Here is a 22,579-nt window from a genome sequence, read left to right as displayed (position 1 = left end):
AACTCCATTGTGGAGCCAAAACAAAAGAGTTAATTTTACCCATAAAATTACACATTGAATCATGTCATTTATTCATAATTTTTCCCTAGCACATTTATTATGCTCTGAAAGCAATAGTTCACCCAAAAATGGAAATTCTCTCATCATTTACTCATTCTCATGTCATTCCAGATGTGCATAACTTTGTTTCTTCTGCAGAAGACAAATTACGTTTTTTAGAAGAATATTTCAGCTCTGTAGCCCCATACAATGCAAGTGAATGGTGACCAGAACTCAGAAAGTCACACAAAGTCATCATAAAAGTCATCCATATGACTCCAGTGGTTTAATCCATGTCTTCTGAAGCGATCTAATCGATTTTGGGTGAGAACAGATCAAAATATTACTCCTTTTTCACAAGAAATCTTGATAGCAGTCTCCCTGGAGATCATGATGTCATGCTCGATTACACTTCCTATAGCGCCTTTTACTTTAAAGCTGCATCCGAAACCAGGAAAATGCTGCCTTTGGAGGCTGTATACCATGGCAGGATGAAAATAAGGTGTTTTTCTAACTGTTCGGAGACCAGTTTACTTAAGAGTTCCATTCATTCAAAATGTAAGTTAAGCCATTAACTGATGAGGCAGCAAGTCATCTGCCTACATTTTTGGATGCAGCCTAAGATTACTTTTATGTGGCCTTTATGTGCTATTTGAAGCTTCAAAGGTCTGGCCACCATTCACTTGCATTGTATGGCCTATACAGAGCTGACATATTCTGCTAAGAATCTTAATTTTCTTTTTGCAGAAGAAATAAAGTCATACACATCTGGGATGGCATGAGGGAGAGTAAATGATGAGAGAATTTTCATTTTTCGATGAACTGTTCCTCTAATGGCATTGTCATAATTTGGATAAAAACTTCCATGAAATTCCCATTTTCTGAGATTTTATTTTTTGTCTTTCAGAATTTCAGTTTATCTAGTAAGATCTTTGGGCAATCTTCTTATTTGTCAAATGTGCAACAACACAGCAAAAAAGCAGTTTTTGTTGACAAACAAGCTCACCTTTAAATGTAATTTTTTATTAAAATAAATTACATAATGTAGTAGGCGACAATAAGTTATGATAATAGGTTCGAACAGGTACAAAGAGTTAATAAAATATGAATCAATAAAATAAATTAAATAATGTTATGAAATATCTGCCTTGGTGTGAATGTAAAACAATTTTTATTTCATTTGATCTCTTTTCGATTGTCTCGAATTGTGATAGAATTCCAGTGGTATTCCTTTAGGATTTGATACAAATAAAATAATATAAGAATAATTATAACATATATATATACTGTACATATATAAGGAAAAAATAATGAATGAGAAACAAGTTCCTAAGGAAGCTGTTGTTAAGCAACATCTAAATCAAACATATTTTTCGGCAACTCACATTTTCACAGATGGCTCCAAGAATCCCTTATCAGGTCACACAGCTGCAGCAATTTATGTTCACAAATTCAATATCAACATTCAGAAAAGGACAACAGATCAGTTATCTGTATATTCAACAGAATTAAAAGCAAGTCTGTTAGCCCTTCACTGAGTGGAGGATGTGCAACCAATTAATGTAGTAATATGTACTGATTCTCTCTCCGCATTAACGAACCTCTTAAGTGTACAAAATTCATCGAGACAAGATATAGTATATGAGATTCTTGTAAGTTTATTCAGAATCCATAACATGCAGCTAGTTATGTCATTTCTGTGGGTACCAGCACATGTGTGAGCAGGGGTCGGCAACCTTTTTGACATGGAGTGCCATTTTTTATTTTCCTGGTCAATGGCTGTTTTCCTTATTACATCACATGTTGTTCTGAAAGCAAAAAGAAACAAATGAAACACGGAATGTAGGCTGTTAGTCATCTGCACAGTCTGAACAAAGCAGAGTGGATGTGTTTACTCACGATTAACCGAAAGTGATGCGCTGCCGGCTCGTGATGCATGAATGGCTTGCAGGCGCTGCACGAGTCTGTTGGGTATACTGCAGTCTCGTCACATCTGAACTTTTTGTTTAGCCTCCCATTCAGCTCATGAAAACACGCTGCATGATCATGAGGAAGGATTACATCAAGATGCAAAGTGGAATGCAGGTGCGGAATTTATATAAATAAAATTGTCTATTCCTCTCTCGCCATTGTTGGCGTGCCAGTGATTACCCCTCCGCGTGCCATAGGTTGCTGACCCCTGGAGTAGAGGGTATTGAAATAGTTGACACATTGGACAAAGAAGCATTAAAACACCCAAATATTGAAATATAAGCGCCGCTAAGTAAATCAGAAGTTAGAACAATCATATATTATACATATATTAATACCAAATGGCAAGAGAAATGGGATAGAGAAATGAAAGGAAGGCAGTAATACAATATTTAGTCACAGGAGCAATATGTTATAATACACTGAAAGAGGATATAATTATCAGATGTCTCAGATTAGGGTGTTCTGGTCTAAATCCCTCACTGTTGAAAATACAGAAACATGAAACGGGAAAATGTTTGTATTTTAGCCAAGCAGAAACAGCTGAGCACATGCTTCACTGCACTGCATGTGAGAATGAAAGATCTGTACTTAAAGAAAAATTACAAAATATGGGTATAGTATAGTCAATATCACACTGCAGAAGCTTCTTAAAAGTAATGAAGGACAAGGCAAAGTACATGCTATATTACTGAACTACCTCAGAGTAGTTAGGTCTATGTAACAGAATTTAGGTATCGTCTTCACGCTCCTGTCCAGTTGGTGGCGGTAATGCACCAAGAAGTGGGTTTGCCAACCGCCAATAAGCCTCATAAGAAGACGGCGTTACGTGATAGCGCCATTTTCAGGGCTGAGCAGTTGCGTGATCGCATGAACGGAGCGGCGCGGCGTTTGACAGACGTGATCAAAGTTGTTGATCAGTCTTTAAATGATCAACGTTTAGATCAATAGAGCTGGTAGCGGTGATCGCTCTGTCGCAGGATCATGAGGCGGAGTAAAGCAGATGTCGAGCGCTATATTTCCTCAGTTCAGAGCGCCTCTCCATCTCAGAAAGAGGTAAGATGAGCACGTGAATGAGGCCCTGATGTGTAATTCTACAGTAAAATAAATCGATAAACACACGTGCTGTCCCTCTGTGTGTTCAAACACTAACGGCTCTCTGCTGTCTGGAAAACGCGTCAAAACATTTTCAACGCGCGATACCAACCGAACTGAATCTTTCAGTCCTGTGAACTGACTCACAGCATATGTTAATAGTTCATTATTATGATTGTGAATCAGCTATGTTTAAGTTAATTGTTTTGGAGGTTATTCTGACTCGATTATTACTTCAGAAGTGTAGACCGAATGTCATTTGAATGAGTTCATTACTATATCTGTTTGTACCGAATTTGTTATTTTAGTTGTTTATTCTGAGTAGATTCAAATGTGAACGAGCTAAAACCAAACGATATCATTGGAGTTATTCGCTTATATCGCGCGTTATAAACGCAAAGTCATCATGCTTCCCTTTATTTTCTGACCGATTGAGGGACATAATAGCTAACCGAAACTCAAACAGAGGTGTAACTTCAGTTTTCCGTGAAAATGAAAGCTAAAGAGTTTTCCAGGACCGCCTGGAATGTTACGTGGTGCAATAATAGTATATTGTTTAATAACCGTCCCAAATTTTAAAGGCATGTTCCGGTTTCCATACAAATTAAGCTCAATCGACAGCATTTGTGGCATAATGTAGATTTCCTCAAAAATGAAGAAAATTTAACTCGTCCCTCTTTTTTTTGAAAATCAAAATGGAGGTTACGACAAGGCTTTACAGTCAAAGTCAGTGGGGCCAGTCATTAACATTAATATACACATTATTTCAGAGTATAGCCACAAGACGTACACATTATACGTGTTAACATTATTTTAGTGTGATAAAATATCTTGCTTATCTGTGTAAGATTTTATATCCAATATTACAACTTCGTAGCCGGGTAAACAGAGTTCCACACAACACTATATGTGCTAGTGTTGTCACGGTAACAATTTCAGTAGTCTATACCAGTGAAATCTCACGGGTCTTGATACCAATTTCGATACCACAGCAAAAATATAATAATATGATAATGTTCTATTGAACACACGTTTAGTTATTTGTAGTAATTATTTTAATGATTGTAGTGTAATTCCAAATTATTTCCAAAACATGTTTTAAAGTTTAATTTCATCATCAAAATGGTGTCTAATCAATTAATTCTTAAAACTTTTAATAAATGAAAATATAACTTAACATGTCATTGCATTTTGTTTGCCAAACTTTTATTTAACAGCTGTCTTGTGGTATTTTTATTATTACAGAGAATATAGCATTTTACTATACAGTTGTAATATATTTTTATTACATTTTTAATTTAATTTCTTTAATTTCAAGCATCTAGATTTTAGTCTGTGCTCGGTACTGCAGAAACACTGGTATCATTACATCTTTTTTTACATCTGACTTGGTATCGAAGTACCGATACTTTTGACAACACTACCCTGTAAGCAATTTTGTCGCACTAAAATCATGTTAACATGTATATGTGTATGTCTTGTGGCTGTACTTTTGAAACTGTGTGTATTTTTAATGTTTGCTGATTGGCCCCATTCACTTCTATTGTAAGTGTCTCACTGTATCTATACTTTTTGCTTAAGATGTTTTTTCAGAGAATATACAGTGCTGTGAAAAAGTATTTTCCCCCATCCTGATTTCTTTTTTTGTGTATATCTCATAATAAATTGTTTCAAAAATTCAAACAAAATCTAACAAATACAATCTGAGTAAACACAAAATACAGTTTTTAAATGATAATGATATTTATTGAAGCAAAAACGTTATCCAATTCCAACAGGGCCTGTGTGAAAGTATTTTCCCCCTTAGTAACTAAATCCCCAAATCTATGAAACTGCATTCATAATGGAGTTCAGCTGGACTAGACACACCCAGACCTGATTACCGTCAGCCCTGTTCAATCAAATCAACACCTAAATAGAACTTTATCAGCAGCATGACGTTTGCTAAAAGGTCTCGCACAGTAGAAATTCCAGAAATGATGAGGGGAAAAAGGTGTTTGAAATACATCAGTCTGAGAAGGATTACAAAGATATTTCAGACTCTGGGACTCCAAAGAACCACAGTGAGAGCCATTATCTCCAAATGGAGAGAACTTGGCATAGTAGTGAACCTTCCCAGAAGTGGCCAACCTTCCAAAATTCCTCCAAGAGCACAGCGACGACTCATCCAAGAAGTCACTAAAAAGCCAAGGACAACATCCAAGGAACTGCAGGCCTCTCTAGCATCAATAAAGATCACTGTTCATGACTCTCAGAAAGACACTGGGCAAAAATGCCATCCATGGAAGAGTGGCGAGGTGAAAACCACTGCTAACTCAAAAGAACATTAAGGCTTATCTGAATTTTGCCAAAACACACCTTGATGATCCTAAAACCTTTTGGGAGAATGTTCTATGGACTGATGAGTCAAAAGTGGAACTGTTTGGAAGACGGGTCCCATTACATCTTGCGTTTATCAAACACAGAATTCCACAAAAAGAACATCATACCTACGGTTAAGCATGGTGATGGTGTGGGGATGCTTTGCTGCTTCAGGGCCAGTGCAACTTGCAATAATTGAGGGAAACATGAATTCTGCTCTTTACCAGAAAATCCTAAAGGAGAATGTCTGGTCATCACTCCGTGAGTTGAAGCTCAAGCACTACTGGATTATGCAGCAAGAATAGGAGTAAGTCTACTTCTGAATGGCTCAAAAGAAATAAATGTAAAGTTTTGCAGTGGCCTAGTCAAAGTCCTGACTTGAACCCGATTGAGATGCTGTAGCAGGACCTTAAATGTGCAGTTCATGCTCAAACCCTCCAATGTGGCTGAGCTAAAGCAGTTCTGCAAAGAAGAGTGGGCCAGAATTCCACCACAGCATTGTGAAAGACTGATCTCCAGTTTGGTTGCAGTTGTTGCTGCTAAGGGTGGCACAGCCAGTTTAAGGGGACAGTTAGTTTTTCACATGGGTGATATAGGTGTTGGATAACTTCTTTGTTTCAATAATATATATATTTGAAAACTGTGTTTTCTGTTTACTTGGGTTGTCTTTGTTTTATCTCGTTTGAAGAGATCTAAAACAATTGAGTATTAATAATACACAAAAATAGAAGAAATCAGTAATACTGTATATAATACACTAGCTAAGTGTAGCCTACTATCACCCCATTGGCAAATTACTTGTGATTGTTTTAACCATAAAACTAACCCTTAATTATGCACTTTTGCTTCTTGGGTAATTTTTATATTTATGGATAATTTTATAGATCTTTAAAAGATATGTTTAGCTTGAAACAAAACGTCTCTATGTATGTAATTTCGATTCCTTGAGATGAAGGGAACGAAACTTTGCATCACTAAGCTGATGCTATGGGGAGTGTCCTTCTACACGACCTAGTTTAAAACTTTCTTCAATAACGCCAGTATTGACCATGGTGTGTAAGCCCTGCCCTTTTAGGTGCAAAGCTGTCCGGTATAAAAGCGGGCGCACAAACACCATTCCTCCAGAATTTTCTGACTGAGAGACAAAGAGCGCATCGCTCACACCTCAAAAAACTCTGAGTCCATAGTGCGGCCAGCTTATGCAGTGTCTCGTTCCCTTCATCTCAGGGAACCGAGGTTACATATGTAACCGAGACGTTCCCTTACGACTCTTACACTTGACATTGCGTTACTAATCTGACAGATTCCAGTCACACCGCACTACACGACATAACCTTTCCAGATAGGAAATGTGACGCTGCAGTCCCGCGGGGAGGAGACAGAGTATGCCACAAGTGAATGACCCTCATAGTGAGCTAGGAGGGAAACACTCAGTGTGTGTGTATGTGTATATATATATATATATATATATATATGAACTATGGCCATATAGTATGAATTAACCCCTTCACGAAACCAGACGGGAAGGAGGTTTTATTTATAATGAAAGTGCTTGTGACTTTGGGAAATGCAACAGCCTGAATGCAAGTGGTTGTGTAAAATTACAGGGAGCCCGTACTTTAAAAGAGGGGCATAAATTTAAGTTTGGCCAATGAAATAGCAAGCGTTTTAGACAGAGAGGACTTGTGATGAGAGAGATGTCACATCTAGGTTGTAAAACCTAGTGAATGTGTTTTGAGAAGACCATCCTGCTGCAAAATGTCTTGTAAGGACACACCGTTCGTCCATGCCCATGAGGAGGTCATGTATGAAGGTAAATCAGTTGCAAAACTCGAGAGCTTGTGGATTTGAATTTGAGAACTTGTACAATAAATATTTGTATTCGTAAGTTGAAATTTACACACAGCAACGATGTGAATACTTGTAAAATAAAAATCTGAAGTTGAATGTTGCATTCGGCACTCGCAGACAATACAAAACACAGGTTTTGATTAGAGCCTGACTGATATGGGATTTTTGAGACCGATACCGATTTTAGAGAGGGAAAATTCACCGATTACCGATATGGTGGCCGATATAGTTAATTTTTGAGCTGGAATGAAAACGGACCTTTTCTATGTGGATTTTTCACTGATTTTGCACTGATATCACTATGCAAAGGTACTCCAAAGGCTGCTTTCTTAAATATTTTTATCAAAGAATATTTCACATTATTATTATTATTATTATTATTATATATTTGTCAACAGATTCTAGAAATTAACACTGAGAAAATAAAGAATAAATAAAAATACAATAAATAGCTAAATAAACATCAGTATTACTGTTTAGTATCAGTCAAAAGCTGACTATATTACTGCTGAGTCAAGATAAACAGTGGCAGTGGTGTTACAGTGTATTCTGCTATACAAGTTCAGGGGAAACTTTAAACAATGGAAAACCAGATTTTTAAATTTTACATTTTGTAAATGCAATGACTGGAATTGTTTGGTTGAAGGGGGTACCAAACTGTGAATCCTGAACAAACAGTTTGGTGAATACATGTTTACTCATTAGCTTCCACTCAGCTGACAACAATGAAAGTAGCTACGTGGTTAGCTAGTTAGCTATAAGCTCGTTGTCATGGAGAGTAAAAGATGGACATTGTTTACTTTACTTTCCAGCATTGTGTCTCACCAACTAGGTAATAACAGCGTGAAATCAACACTAAACAGACACAATTCACCACCGCACTGTTGTCTGCTGAGCTGCAAAAAGATGCTCTGTTTACCTTTCAATCTGCTACATTACTGACTGCATGACAAACTGTAGCTGGCTAACAGCAAACATACAGGTGCATCTCAATAAATTAGAATGTCGTGGAAAAGTTCATTTATTTCAGTAATTCAACACAAATTGTGAAACTTGTGTATTAAATAAATTCAATGCACACAGACTGAAGTAGTTTAAGTCTTTGGTTCTTTTAATTGTGATTGATTTTGGCTCACATTTAACAAAAACCCACCAATTCACTATCTCAACAAATTAGAATATGGTGACATGCCATTCAGCTAATCAACTCAAAACACCTGCAGAGGTTTCCTGAGCCTTCAAAATGGTCTTTCAGTTTGGTTCACTAGGCTACACAATCATGGGGAAGACTGCTGATCTGACAGTTGTCCAGAAGACAATCATTGACCCCCTTCACAAGGAGGGTAAGCCACAAACATTCATTGCCAAAGAAGCTGGCTGTTCACAGAGTGCTGTATCCAAGCATGTTAACATAAAGTTGAGTGGAAGGAAAAAGTGTGGAAGAAAAAGATGCACAACCAACCGAGAGAACCGCAGCCTTATGAGGATTATCAAACAAAATCGATTCAAGAATTTGGGTGAACTTCACAAGGAATGGACTGATGCTGGTGTCAAGGCATCAAGAGCCACCACACACAGATGTGTCAAGGAATTTGGCTACAGTTGTCGTATTCCTCTTGTTAAGCCACTCCTGAACCACAGACAACGTCAGAGGCGTCTTACCTGGGCTAAGGAGAAGAACTGGACTGTTGCCCAGTGGTCCAAAGTCCTCTTTTCAGATGAGAGCAAGTTTTGTATTTCATTTGGAAACCAAGGTCCTAGAGTCTGGAGGAAGGGTGAAGAAGCTCATAGCCGAAGTTGCTTGAAGTCCAGTGTTAAGTTTCCACAGTCTGTGATGATTTGGGGTGCAATGTCATCTGCTGGTGTTGGTCCATTGTGTTTTTTGAAAACCAAAGTCACTGCACCTGTTTACCAAGAAATTTTGGAGCACTTCATGCTTCCTTCTGCTGACCAGCTTTTTAAAGATGCTGATTTCATTTTCCAGCAGGATTTGGCACCTGCCCACACTGCCAAAAGCACCAAAAGTTGGTTAAATGACCATGGTGTTGGTGTGCTTGACTGGCCAGCAAACTCACCAGACCTGAACCCCATAGAGAATCTATGGGGTATTGTCAAGAGGAAAATGAGAAACAAGAAATCAAAAAATGCAGATGAGCTGAAGGCCACTGTCAAAGAAACCTGGGCTTCCATACCACCTCAGCAGTGCCACAAACTGATCACCTCCATGCCACGCCGAATTGAGGCAGTAATTAAAGCAAAAGGAGCCCCTACCAGGTATTGAGTACATATACAGTAAATGAACATACTTTCCAGAAGGCCAACAATTCACTAAAAATGTTTCTTTTATTGGTCTTATGATGTATTCTAATTTGTTGAGAGAGTGAATTGGTGGGTTTTTGTTAAATGTGAGCCAAAATCATAACAATTAAAAGAACCAAAGACTTAAACTACTTCAGTCTGTGTGCATTGAATTTATTTAATACACGAGTTTCACAATTTGAGTTGAATTACTGAAATGAACTTTTCCACGACATTCTAATTTATTGAGATGCACCTGTACATGAGTGACATGGTTGTCAGGGACAGGGTTAACGTTATATTAGTAATATTGAAAAGGGAAAATGGAGTCATTGTTTAACTTTCCAGTATGTATTTCACAAACTAGTTAGCAACTTACCACGAAGAGACTCCGTCCTGTCTGCAGAGCCACCGTCAGTTCAGAGTCAGCTCTGTAAACAAAGTCGGAGCGTGCTCTGCTGGACAAACTACACTATGACACCAATTCTAAAGCATTGTTTTCTGCAATATATGTTCTGAAAAAAGTTTTCATATCGGTGAACATATATGCCGATACCGATGTATTAGGCTAATATCGGCCACTGCATCTGAACTAGAGATATGGAAATGTGTATTTTCTGGTGTTTTTAGTATTCGCTCATTTTCCTTATTTAGATGTCAATATGTGATTTAAATTAAAAGCGCACATGACCAAAGTAATCTCAAATAATCATGATTAAAGCAAGTCATCGCGGTCAGGCAATTATGTATTTTAAATAAGTTCTAAATTATCTTATTCTTAAGGCGTCAAGGTGTACTTTCTTACTGCTTGATTTTAAGGATTGATCAGCATGGACGGGCTGGTAAAACAGTTTAAACAGACTTTTAACTAGAACTAAGAAATGAATTACTGTCATGTAAAAAACATTTAAAAATGACTTTAGTTTTATTCTGAATGTATACGAACAACATCTTATTTCAAACAAGAATGCGCACTGTGCACAATATTATCTTTATTTCACAAGTGGGTTTCTTACAGTAATAACAGGATAATTAAAATTCATCTAAGCAAGTACAGTATGGCTTATTTAGATTAAAGCTTTGCTTGCTAATTTGCAGCAATGCAATATTGCTGCATTGAAGTAGAAATACGTATAAGGGAAACGACTAACTGAAATGATGATAATTAAATAATAAAGGCATGATTTTTGATCTTCTAAAGATAGTCAGCAAGCCTGATTAATAGTTATCCATTCATGTGAAAATAGGGAGAATTTATTTTGCTGTCGTTGTATTTATGTGAATGCCATTTAACACATTTGTGACTTTGTCTACAACTTTGAATTAAAAACAGTTTTTTTATATTGTCTATGAGTGCAGATTGCAACATTCAACTTCAGATTTTTATTTTACAAGTATTCACATCGTTGCTGTGAGTGTAAATTTCAACTTACGAATACAAATATTTATTGAACAAGTTCTCAAATTCAAATCTACAAGCTCTAGAGTTTTGCAGCCAATTTACCTTCAAACCATGCCTCTAGTTGAGTGTGCTTTAACACCAATTAGGCAATTTGCACCCTGCGACCTGTAAGCACATGGCATCGACGATCCAGTGAGAATGTCTTTGCTTGTAGATGGACATTCCTTTCGTGCGTCCTCCATAGCACACAAAGAGCTGGCCAGACAGTCTGAACTGGTGAGTGCGCTCAACATATGTGTCTAGCGCTTGCACAGGGCATATCAAATGCAAGGACTGTTCCTCATCAGAATAAAATGGAGGGAAAAAGACTTGAAGGTGAACCACCTGCGCTCTAAAGGCTGTGGTTAGAACCTTAGGCACATAGCCTTTTCCGGGTTTGACAGTGGCTTTTGAAAGATCCAGACCAAACTTCAGACGTGAATTGTCGACTGACAGTGCTTGCAAATCACTGAACTGTTTTTCTGAGGCCAGAGCCAGCAGTAATGTGGTCTTAATAGAAAGCACACGCAATTCAACATTCCAACAAGTCCAGAGGCTCGAAGGGGGGCCTCGTGAGGGCTTTTAGGACCAAAGCTTAGGTCCCAAGTTGGAACTGTAGCCAGGCGAGGGGATTCAGCTGCCTCACTCCCCTAAGAAACTTTGATTAAATCATGTTTGCCTGTAGTGGTGCTGGCTTCGGGTGTGTGATATGCAGATGTAGTCATTACATAAACTTTGAGCGTTGACTGAGTGAGCTCTGTGTCCAGTCGCTCTTAAAGAAATGTGAGAATTTCAGGTATGGGGCAGTTCACTGGGTGTTTACCGTGTGAAAAGCACCAATTAGTGAACACATTCCATTTCAGTGCATAGAGGCACCTTGTAGACGGTGCTCTAGACTGTAAAATGGTGTTCATAACCGACTGAGTCAGTTCTGTTACGTTTATCGCGCCCCGTTCAGGGGCCACACATGCTGGGGATGTCAGATTGTGCCCTGCGCATGAGAGAGGAGATCCCTCCTCAGCGGTATTTCCCATGGAGGGCCGTCTTAAATCTCTGTCATTTCTGGAATCCAGGACTGGTTGGGCCACTTCGGCGCAACCAATAGAATCGTTTCCTTGTCCTCTTGGACTTTGAATATGACAGAGTGAAAGAGTCACACTGGGAGAAACGCGTAGTTGCGTTTCACAGGCCATTTGTGGGCCATTGCGTCCACTCCTAGCAGAGCTTGGGACTTGGAGTACCAGAGGGGACAGTGGGTGTTCTCCGTAGAGGAAAATAGATTGATCTCCACTTTGCCAAATATTTCCCAAATCCTCAGGACAGTGTGAGGGTGAAGTCTCCACTCTCCCGACATCGCCCCATGGTGTGACAATTAGGGATGGGCATGTGGACTCGGGTACTCGGACGTGGCAGCAATGATCGATCATGAAAACGATGATCGATAGTGATCACGCATGATGTGACTTTTCACTTAATTCGAAATCCAGTGACAATTACCTGACAACTAAACACAAACGTGTCAAAGAGGGAGCTTATTTTTAATTTTGAGATTGATTACATTGTGACTTTGAGGGGTACATTGATTATCAGAGACTTCTAACCGTGTTTTGAACACCTGTCTCTGCAAAACGTTTGCTAAACACGCTTTATTATCATTTAATGTAAGAACTTTGACTCGTTAATGGATATTATTTAATAAAAGTAAATGTTTGTCACTGACTAAACCTCCCTGCCCTGCGTGATGTAACACACACCTGCATCTCGATGAAATGAATGAAGATTATCGCTCGAGTTTTCAAGTTAGATGTCCGATATAAAGTGACATTCCGTTGCACTTTCCTCTGTTGAAAGGTGGAAATTCAGACTCTCCGAGTTGAATGGAATGCTTCACGAATCACAGCAACAATACAGAGCATCGCGGCTTTCCTCACAAGCGAACATTTGGGAACACACACATACACACCAGGCGCGTGTGGCAGTATACTGCAGGCGAATGTTTCAAACAGCTAGATAGAGCGCAGTTAAATGGAACTCAATGCAGCAACTTCAACTTAACATGCATATTAAAAAGCAATGGTTATGGCATCTCCTGTTATTTGAAAATAGACGGTTCAGACGGTCACTAAAAAGACTTCTGTGCGCTAACTAAGATTACTACGGTAACCTGAAGGAACAACAGACATGCGCGTTGTGCACATTCTTTCAGAGTTGGTCAGCAAATCTTCACATAATGACAAAATATGATGCATTATATTTTGATTATGCAATTTTTTGTACATTTTGTAACAATATTTTATAACGGGCTATAATAATGAATAGACCATAAACTAGAACAAGGCACAATGCAGCAGCCATAGATGTTTGTCAGACATGTTATTATATATACAGTTATGAACATGTAGTTGCCCCTCGAGTACTCGAGTAGACAAAATGAACAAAATGCCCATCCTTAGTGACAATAGGTCCACACTGTAATTCAAACGGCCTGGGACATATGTCTCATCATTGGTAGGGAATGAATTCCACCTTGGCGGTTTTTGTATGCCACAACTGTCGCGTTGTCTGGGTGAATTAGAACATAATTTGCTATTTCGGGCTGAAAAGAAAACAGCCGACAGCTTCAGGCGATTGATGTGCTACGCCCTCTGCGCATCTGTCCAGGTGTCGAAAGCCGGGTGTCCATCGCACACCACACTCCCAACCTGTGTTGGAAGCGTCAAGTGGTCACCACTTTCCATCTGTAGGGCTTTACTGGTTGTTTAGATCAGGGTTACTATCAGAAATAATTAATAATTATTTCTGTATTTATTAATCAATATTTAAATTAATTGGATCTAACTCATTAAAACCTCATATAGGACTCCAGTAAATGTAGTGTGCTACGTTTAGGAGCAAGTTTGGTTATTAGCAATAATTAATAATTATCAAAGATAATTGGATAATGGATGAACTCGGTTGCTGTCTCACCCGCGATGGCGAAAATGCACAACAGTCCAATCTGGTTGGACCACAATAAAGCAAAACAAATTCGTGATAATTAATACCCTGAGTATTAATAATGAGCGGACATGGCGATCCGTAAACTGTACAAGCAAAAAACCTTGAAACACAAGAATAACACGCTATAATATTCTATCTCTGCCCAGACGTAAACCTCTTACTTGAATCGCATGAGGACACAGGTAGAATGTGTTTTCCTCCGTCCTTTAACTTTGACCTTGTTCCTTGAGGCTCGGGTGATGACGGGCCGTTTCCTCGCGCTGTCGGCGGGCGGTACGGCTGTTGATTCTCGGCGGGCTGGCGGAGAACTCAGAAATGTCGGCTTGATTGAAGGTGGAAGAAATCTTTAATCTCTTCACTTCTGTAGGCCAACGGATGAAGATGCGAATTGCTCGGCGGTCTCCTTCGGATCCGTTAGTGTGTTCGGTCGAACACAGAGTAATCTCAACTCGTCCAGCGAGATGGAGATTGTATGGCTACAGTTTCAAGTCGGACATTACTTCCTTATGCCACGAGGTTGCACCGGTGAGCAGCAAAAAGCTACGTCCGTATTCGGTGAACGAAGTCGCCGGAAGCAACTTCGGAAGCATTTCAGAATTATTTGAAGTCCTGATGATGTCATGTTTGAGGGACGTTCTGTTGTGTGCCTCATCCAATAGGAGTTGAGTGCTCGATCCTTTAGTGGGCAAGGCTTCATGGATTTGTAGTCTGTTTTGGACTCCCTTTGTTTGATTTTGGCGCAATTTTTATCAGTACAACATCTGACTTAGAAGGAGGGGGCTTGAGGAATGTTTTTTATGACTGTTAGGCCTGCCTTTGTCTTCTATCTGAATACATGAGGCCCAACATTCCCCCCTTTGTTCTGAAGAGTTGGTTGTTGTCCAGCATCTTTAGAGCAACTGAAGGGCCGAACAGTTCTTGTCGGTTCACAGTAACCTGTGGGTTACGCCATCCATGTATTCCTGATAGGAAAGAGAAATGGTTGCACAGTCCATACAGTTAATTAGAGTTCACAGAGGTTTTATCGTCTGGACAGAAATTGAGGCACATCTGGGCATAGAACTTCTAGCTAATTCTAAAACTACATTCATCACACATAAACATTTCAAGTTATTGGAAGGCACAGCATTAACCATAACACAATCCTTTGTTGTTCTTTGGTCATAACACAAAATCAAAGTAGAACCTGACATTGGTTACTAGGAACAAAATGTTAGAGGAAAGGAGGATTAAAGGTTAAAAGGCTTATCCTTGGAAATGGTGGAGTTAACCTGTGTGATGGGCTCAGACTGGTGTGTAAAACGCGGCTGTATGAGAAGTGAGTCCAGTCTGGCCTGTAGGTGTTGAATGTACCTGTACATGGCGTGTGCAATAATTGCGATGATGATCCAACCACTAAGGAGGAGCCAGAGGGCAACCAAACCGATAGGGTGTTCTCGGTAAGATGACGATCTGCTTATGTGACTATGAAATATAGTGGTCAAGCCAGTCGGTTTGAGACTGAACTTCACTAATTCCATCCCTTCAGCCTGAAGCTGCTGTCGAAGGGTGTCATCAACGATGAGGCTGTGGCCTCTAAATGCGTCCATGATCTCAATTTCTGCGTCATGTTTGTTGACATTGAGATGATGGAGGACAATATCGTCAGTGTGCACGCTGGCTCCTTGGGGAACCATTAAGAACACCATTTGGTTTGGTAGCCTTGGTTTAGTGGCCTTAGTTTAGTGGCTGTATCATGGCAGTCGTATGACTTCGGTGGCTGGTGTGTTAACGAGCCAGCGACTGCCTGCTCGCTCTACCTTTGTCTCTGTTCCTTCATCTTTGATGGACATGCTTGTTCATGGAATTCGGCTCTTTGGCCGCAGAGGTAGTTAGTCACCTCTCTAACAAAGGGGTTGCGTTTTGACAAACCCAATGAATGTACTTTGTCTTAGTACACATGTTTAGGTTAGAGATAAGGTAGAGCGAGGGGTCGTCATCATGGTAGGCGAGTGTTGGTGGTGTTTTGAGGTGAATGTGTGCATTACCTCTCTGAAAACCAACATTAAATACAGATTTTAGTCTATATATATTCTGCCTATGATGGTAGATTGAGGATAAATCCTATTTTGAGGTTCTGAGGATTTACATGGATTGGAATTTCAATGCCAAAACTATATGCCATGTGTATCTGTGAAGGTTGCACAATGGAGATAGTTGCAGATCTAAGGATTTGTTTGACAAGGTTTAAGGAGACCAGGTAAGCTGGAATCCTTCCATCACTCAGACTGTTGACTGAGGAGCTAATTTCCCTGAGGTCCTGCATTAGATCTCTATCGATACACGCATAAGTTGTTTTCTCTGACAAAATCCCTAAAGAGTGCAAAGTGTTATTGATAAGAACAGATTGCAAATTTACAGTGACTATAGTACCCTGAAGGGTTTTACCCAGGCCCTGTAATTGTTCTTATTGGAGTCGTCGTCTCTGCTGGATTTTTGGACGATGGCGACGTGTGTATCTGAAGCTGGCGAACTGTTTTCTGGACCAAGTGGTCTCGGTATGTCAACCTGAGCCCATGTGTCCACGACGGCAGTCAATGAGCGGAGCCAATCGGTTCAGTAGGTCCTGGCCAACTAACAGTGGTTCCGTATTAATGGGACATATGTAAACAGGGTCTGTTAGCATCATCCCTTGAAAGGTGTCAATCCAGGCCCGTTTTGTGATAGACGACCTATCTTGCGTGTAGCTTGTGACGCTTACGTTGCAGGTCTCTGTCTATAACGGTTTGCCAAGGGAGAGCTTTGCTCTAGCCACCTCTGCGAAGGTGTTGGAACCCATTAGACTATTTCGGAACCGGTGTCGAGTTGTGCGTGGGAGTTGAATGACCCATGTGTCAGGCGTTGCCCTTACGGTACAGATCGCCCAAGAAGGTCAGAGAAGGAGGGTGTGGCATGTTAGGAGTGACTGTTTTGGGGAGCAACTTGGACACTGTTCCCTTTTTCCCGACCTACAAAGTAAACTTTGGCGTTAACGGGAGGGGGTACATCGTTTAGTCATACTGACGGGGTTTCAGTGCCGTGTTCCTTTTGAGGAGGTCGACGGACCTGGTGAACAACGGAGCACGTCAAGCTTAGTTACTAACTCAGTCAAGCGTCTCCTAATATTCTCCATTTCCTCTCTCAAATCTTGTTCTCTGAGGGGATTTGAAACCTTTCCTACCCACTCACCTTCTTGTTTGGGTTTTCGTTTGAAACACGCATTTCCTTTCGGCCGGCGAACGTTTTGTTGTTTAGGCCTGCCGTGACCCTGGGGGTGTGTCTGGTTACAACCCCCCTGGTTCTGTTGCTTACCCTGCTGGCGGGGTGATCGGCGCCTCTGGGGTCCGGTTCTAGCATTCACCTTAATGCGAGGCATTTCGTTGCCTTCAAGCGCTAGGTCTGCATATGAGGCTTGGATCCCCAGGGCTCTGGCGTCGCCTTCGTGCCCTCGGGCAGGGCGCACGCGTGTCTCCCATGCCAGTTGCGCGTACTTTCTGATTTCCTGCATGGTGGGGTTGCCCATTCTGCAGTGCATTGTGACGTCATATCGCACGCACTCGTGGAGGTTGTGAAGGAAAAGAGACTTGAAAGCTCGTTCCTCCTCCAGACCTGGCGCATTACTTCCTTGGAAGTACGTGGCTCTCAGGCGTCTATAATACTCACGCGGAGGCTCGTGCCTCTTCTGGGTGATGGCGAAAGCAGCTATGGTAGCGGAGGCTTCGTCGATATACAGCGAATACTCCTCGCGTAGGGCTTTACACAGAGCTGAGTAGCGGTTTCGTGTACCAGTCGGTAGCGTTTCCATGAACGCATGGACACTCCTTACCGTGGTCTTCCATATGAGCTTGAGTTTTTCGTGCGAGGAAGCGCAAGGCAAATCAATCAATCAGGCAGTGCTCAATTTCCCTAAGATAATTGTTGATGTTTGAATCTCGATTATTTGGGTCAAAGCGTTCTATGTCCCCTGCGAGGGACTCAAGTTGACGGATGCGCAAGCGCTGGTGTCGGTATGACCATGGGTCGTCCGAGTCATCCGAAACATCATAGTCACTCGGATCGCTATAGCGATGAGGACGACTTCCTCCCCTTCGTGGTGGGGAAGGAGTCCAGTCGACGCGTGGGGGTGGACCCCGGGTTGCGTACAGCTCCCTGGCTAATGGGATATTTGAGCCACTTACACCACTCTGGGCTTGAAAATAATTGTCCCCCCTTCGTGGTGTGGAATCAGTCGGTTTGAAACGCAAGGTGGCGTGACTGAAAACTGACTGAGGAGGGCAACTATAAGGAGGGGCACCTGCATCCAACCAGCGGGCTGCTGGAGGATTTTGAAAGGTGTCTTGGAGGACGAAGTCAGAGACTGTACCACTAGGGGCAGCTCGGCTCCTAGCGTGTGTTCCTGGGTTTCTCAGGGGCACATTTCTACGCGTATCGCTAAAAAGGGAGCCCTCTTCTATGTCAGATGTCGTGCGGTGCATTTCAGCTGCACTTACCTGATCTGACTCTACTTTTAGCTGGGCAGCTTGAAGCTGCCTGCGCAGGGCTTCGTTTTCCTCCTGCATCCGGGCATTATCTTTCTGTGCCTGGACTTTCTCAGCTTGAGTGCACCTAATTTCTTGGTGCAGGCTGAGATTTTCCCTCTGCACCGCATGATAGCTGCTGTGCGAGCTGGGCCTGGTGCTCGGCGGTTTGCAGTTGGGTTTTGCGGTGATGAAGAAGGAACATTTGGCCCACAAGGTCCAGGATTGTGCGCATTGGCTTCCCGACCGGGTTGTTGACATAATCAACTAGTTCCTGCAATGCTTCATCACAATGACTAATATTGTAGCCGTTAAGGTTATCTCTCTCCTCTATGGAGAGACGAAGGACAGCAGCAACTACATCTTGCAGTGCTGGGTCGACTAACCTCTGTGAAGCTTTAGCTCCAGTCACGCAGGGCGATTGGTGACTCATTTTACTGGGGCCGTAAAAATTCTTGTGATAGTGGCTCTGACAGCTTGTTGTTTTTCAGTTGATATAATGCTAACACGAAAGCACAGTTGAGAGGTTTTGACCTGTGGCTTACGGTCTACTGTTATGTAATGTGCAAATTTCACTGTGTTCTCTCTTTGGTGGATGTCAATGAAGTGACTTGGCACCTCTCTGTAACATTTAGATGAAAGCGTTAGGAGTTAAATAACAACAACAGCAGGTTTTAAGCAGACTATAGTAAATTTACCAACCCCTAATTCACTCTTAAGAGCACTTTCACACCACACTGGCTTATGTGTGGCAAGTTGTGAGAAGTAAATTGTCAAACAGAACCAAACTTTGAAGTAAGGATTTCAAGTTATTACTTTGGATTCTTATGCATACACACTGTGACAGAACTGGCACGTAGGATTCCTCACACGGGGCACCAATTATTATGTAGGGCTTTACTGGTTGTTTAGATCAGGGTTACTATCAGAAATAATTAATAATTATTTCTGTAGTTATTAATCAATATTTAAATTAATTGGATCTAACTCATTAAAACCTCATATAGGACTCCAGTAAATGTAGTGTGCTACGTTTAGGAGCAAGTTTGGTTATTAGCAATAATTAATAATTATCAAAGATAATTATTCATTATTAAAATTAATAGAACATTGATGAGAATCAGTGTTAGCTTTTTTTTTTTTTAATCCTTTAAAATCAACACTTATCAATTGTTAACATCGATGAAACATTAAAATTAACACTAGCTTATTGATCATTCTAATTCAATCAAAGATAATTATCAAATATCAAAAATCTATAGAATATTAATAAGGATTAACATTGACGGGGCACCACCCTGAAATCAGGGACTAATAACCGAATATTAAAACAGTCTCAATATTAGATTGTTTTCTTAGGAAAAGCGACATCCGAAGAATATCGATTTTCGGAGAAAAAAACAATGAATGAAGGTTTGAATCCGAGCACTGACATCCCGTCAGCATGACACAGGCGTATGCAAAACAAACCAAAACACTTCTCTTTGTAATATAAACGAAGTTTATTTATGCAGTAATATCAATTAATAATTAATACAATGCAGTCAATGAACTTCCGACTTACAACTACAAACTAAACAGTGATATGATTAGATATGGAAATAAAATAATCCTATAACACATAAGGTGTGTGTGTGTCAGTGTGGTTAGTGAGAGAGAGAGAGAGAGAGAGAGAGAGAGAGAGAGATTATTCAGTGACAGCCCGAAAGCTGATTTCGCGATAGCTGAAGATAAAGCAGCCGCGTTCATCACTCAGAGACGCGGTTTTACGAGCGAGGCTCGTAAAAGTCCCTTGTTATTTGACTCTTTAATGGATGAACTCGGTTGCTGTCTCACCCGCGATGGCGAAAATGCACAACAGTCCAATCTGGTTGGACCACAATAAAGCAAAACAAATTCGTGATAATTAATACCCTGAGTATTAATAATGAGCGGACATGGCGATCCGTAAACTGTACAAGCAAAAAACCTTGAAACACAAGAATAACACGCTATAATATTCTATCTCTGCCCAGACGTAAACCTCTTACTTGAATCGCATGAGGACACAGGTAGAATGTGTTTTCCTCCGTCCTTTAACTTTGACCTTGTTCCTTGAGGCTCGGGTGATGACGGGCCGTTTCCTCGCGCTGTCGGCGGGCGGTACGGCTGTTGATTCTCGGCGGGCTGGCGGAGAACTCAGAAATGTCGGCTTGATTGAAGATGGAAGAAATCTTTAATCTCTTCACTTCTGTAGGCCAACGGATGAAGATGCGAATTGCTCGGCGGTCTCCTTCGGATCCGTTAGTGTGTTCGGTCGAACACAGAGTAATCTCAACTCGTCCAGCGAGATGGAGATTGTATGGCTACAGTTTCAAGTTGGACATTACTTCCTTATGCCACGAGGTTGCACCGGAGAGCAGCAAAAAGCTACGTCCGTATTCGGTGAACGAAGTCGCCGGAAGCAACTTCGGAAGCATTTCAGAATTATTTGAAGTCCTGATGATGTCATGTTTGAGGGACGTTCTGTTGTGTGCCTCATCCAATAGGAGTTGAGTGCTCGATCCTTTAGTGGGCAAGGCTTCATGGATTTGTAGTCTGTTTTGGACTCCCTTTGTTTGATTTTGGCGCAATTTTTATCAGTACAACATCTGACTTAGAAGGAGGGGGCTTGAGGAATGTTTTTTATGACTGTTAGGCCTGCCTTTGTCTTCTATCTGAATACATGAGGCCCAACACATCTGAAAATCTGCCCATATGAGTGATTCGCATGTGCCCTTAGTGCCAAGCACGCTGTGGCACACGGCGCTTGAGCCAGCACTGAAGAGGTCTCATGTGTAAGAGACCTAATGGAATGATGGCAGATGCCGCCGACATAAGCCCCAGTGCTTTTTGAAACGTCTTCAGTGGAAGTGTTCTCCCCAGTTTGAACTGAGACACACTGGAGAATGGCCTGAACGCACTTGCTCGTGTGATACGTGCGCTCGCTCACGGAGGCGAGACACACTCCTAAAAAGGAGATTTGTTTGCTCGGGGAAAGCGTGCTCTTTGCCCAGTTGACATTGAGGCCCAAGCTGTTCAGATGTTGGAGCAATAAATCCCTGTGCTGGCATAATAGAGCCTCTGAATGGGCCAGTAATAGCCAATCATCAAGGTTGTTCAAAATGCATGTGCCACTCAGTTTCAGAGGGGCGAGTACTGCATCGAAGCACTTTGTGAATGTACGAGGAGCAAGGGACAGTCCGAAGGGCAGGACTTTGAATTGATACGTAGCTCCATCGAATGTGAATCTCAGAAACATCCTGTGATGTTGTACAGTTTGACCATGAATGTACGTGTCTTTTTAGCAAACCAGTCGTGTGGACGGACGTGCGATAAGATCTTTTGAGTAATTATTTTGAATGGGCGCTTCGTAAGTGCGTGATTCAAATGTCTCAGATCTAAAATTGGCCAAAGCCCACCGTCTGTCTTCAGGACAAGAAAATAGCAGGTGTAAAACCCTTTGTGGGTTAGGCAATTTGGAACAACCTCTCGTTCTTTGCGAGAAGATTGTGTATTTCGGCTCGTAAAACTGGCATGTCTTCAGATGGGACCGTGGAAGACAGAACACTGTTGAAACAGGGCGGCCGACGTGCAGATTGGATAGTATAACCATGTTGGATAGTTTTTAGTACCCAGACAGAAATGCCCGTAAGGGCTCGCCACGCATCCGCGTAACGGGACTGAGGGTAATTTGGTTTGTTCATTGCGCCGCTCACCATTGGGAAGTGGTTGTGCATAATGTGTGGGCTTTGAAGTGGAAAAGGGCACTTTATTGAAAAGGTGTGAGTGTCTCGTACTTTTCGGGACAGGTCTGGAAGGAATGGACTGCTCTGCATTCCGCTTCATAGGGCTGTGCCCATCAGGAGCACTTTTGTTGTGCGGGAGGTTTTTACCCACGGTGCTTGCGCTGAGGCGACTGCCTTCGTTTGGGCCACAGCTTGCGCGGTTTTAGTGGTGGCGGCGCTGA

General features: G+C 41.3%; 1 protein-coding gene across 2 annotated transcripts in view; it reads left to right on the top strand.

The window, feature by feature from the left end:
- Positions 1–2,844: 2,844 nt before the first annotated feature.
- ranbp2 (RAN binding protein 2) overlaps positions 2,845–22,579 on the top strand; it is a 98,000-nt gene continuing 78,265 nt past the window's right edge. For both annotated transcript variants that reach the window (XM_051709773.1, XM_051709774.1), the window contains exon 1: positions 2,845–3,066. In XM_051709773.1, the coding sequence (XP_051565733.1) occupies positions 2,995–3,066 (72 nt within the window). In that variant the 5' untranslated portion in view covers positions 2,845–2,994. The remainder of the gene's footprint in view (positions 3,067–22,579) is intronic.

Source organism: Myxocyprinus asiaticus, chromosome 11 (genome assembly GCF_019703515.2).
Source record: "Myxocyprinus asiaticus isolate MX2 ecotype Aquarium Trade chromosome 11, UBuf_Myxa_2, whole genome shotgun sequence".
NCBI lineage: Eukaryota > Metazoa > Chordata > Actinopteri > Cypriniformes > Catostomidae > Myxocyprinus > Myxocyprinus asiaticus.
This window is presented reverse-complemented; position numbering and strand designations above follow the sequence as displayed.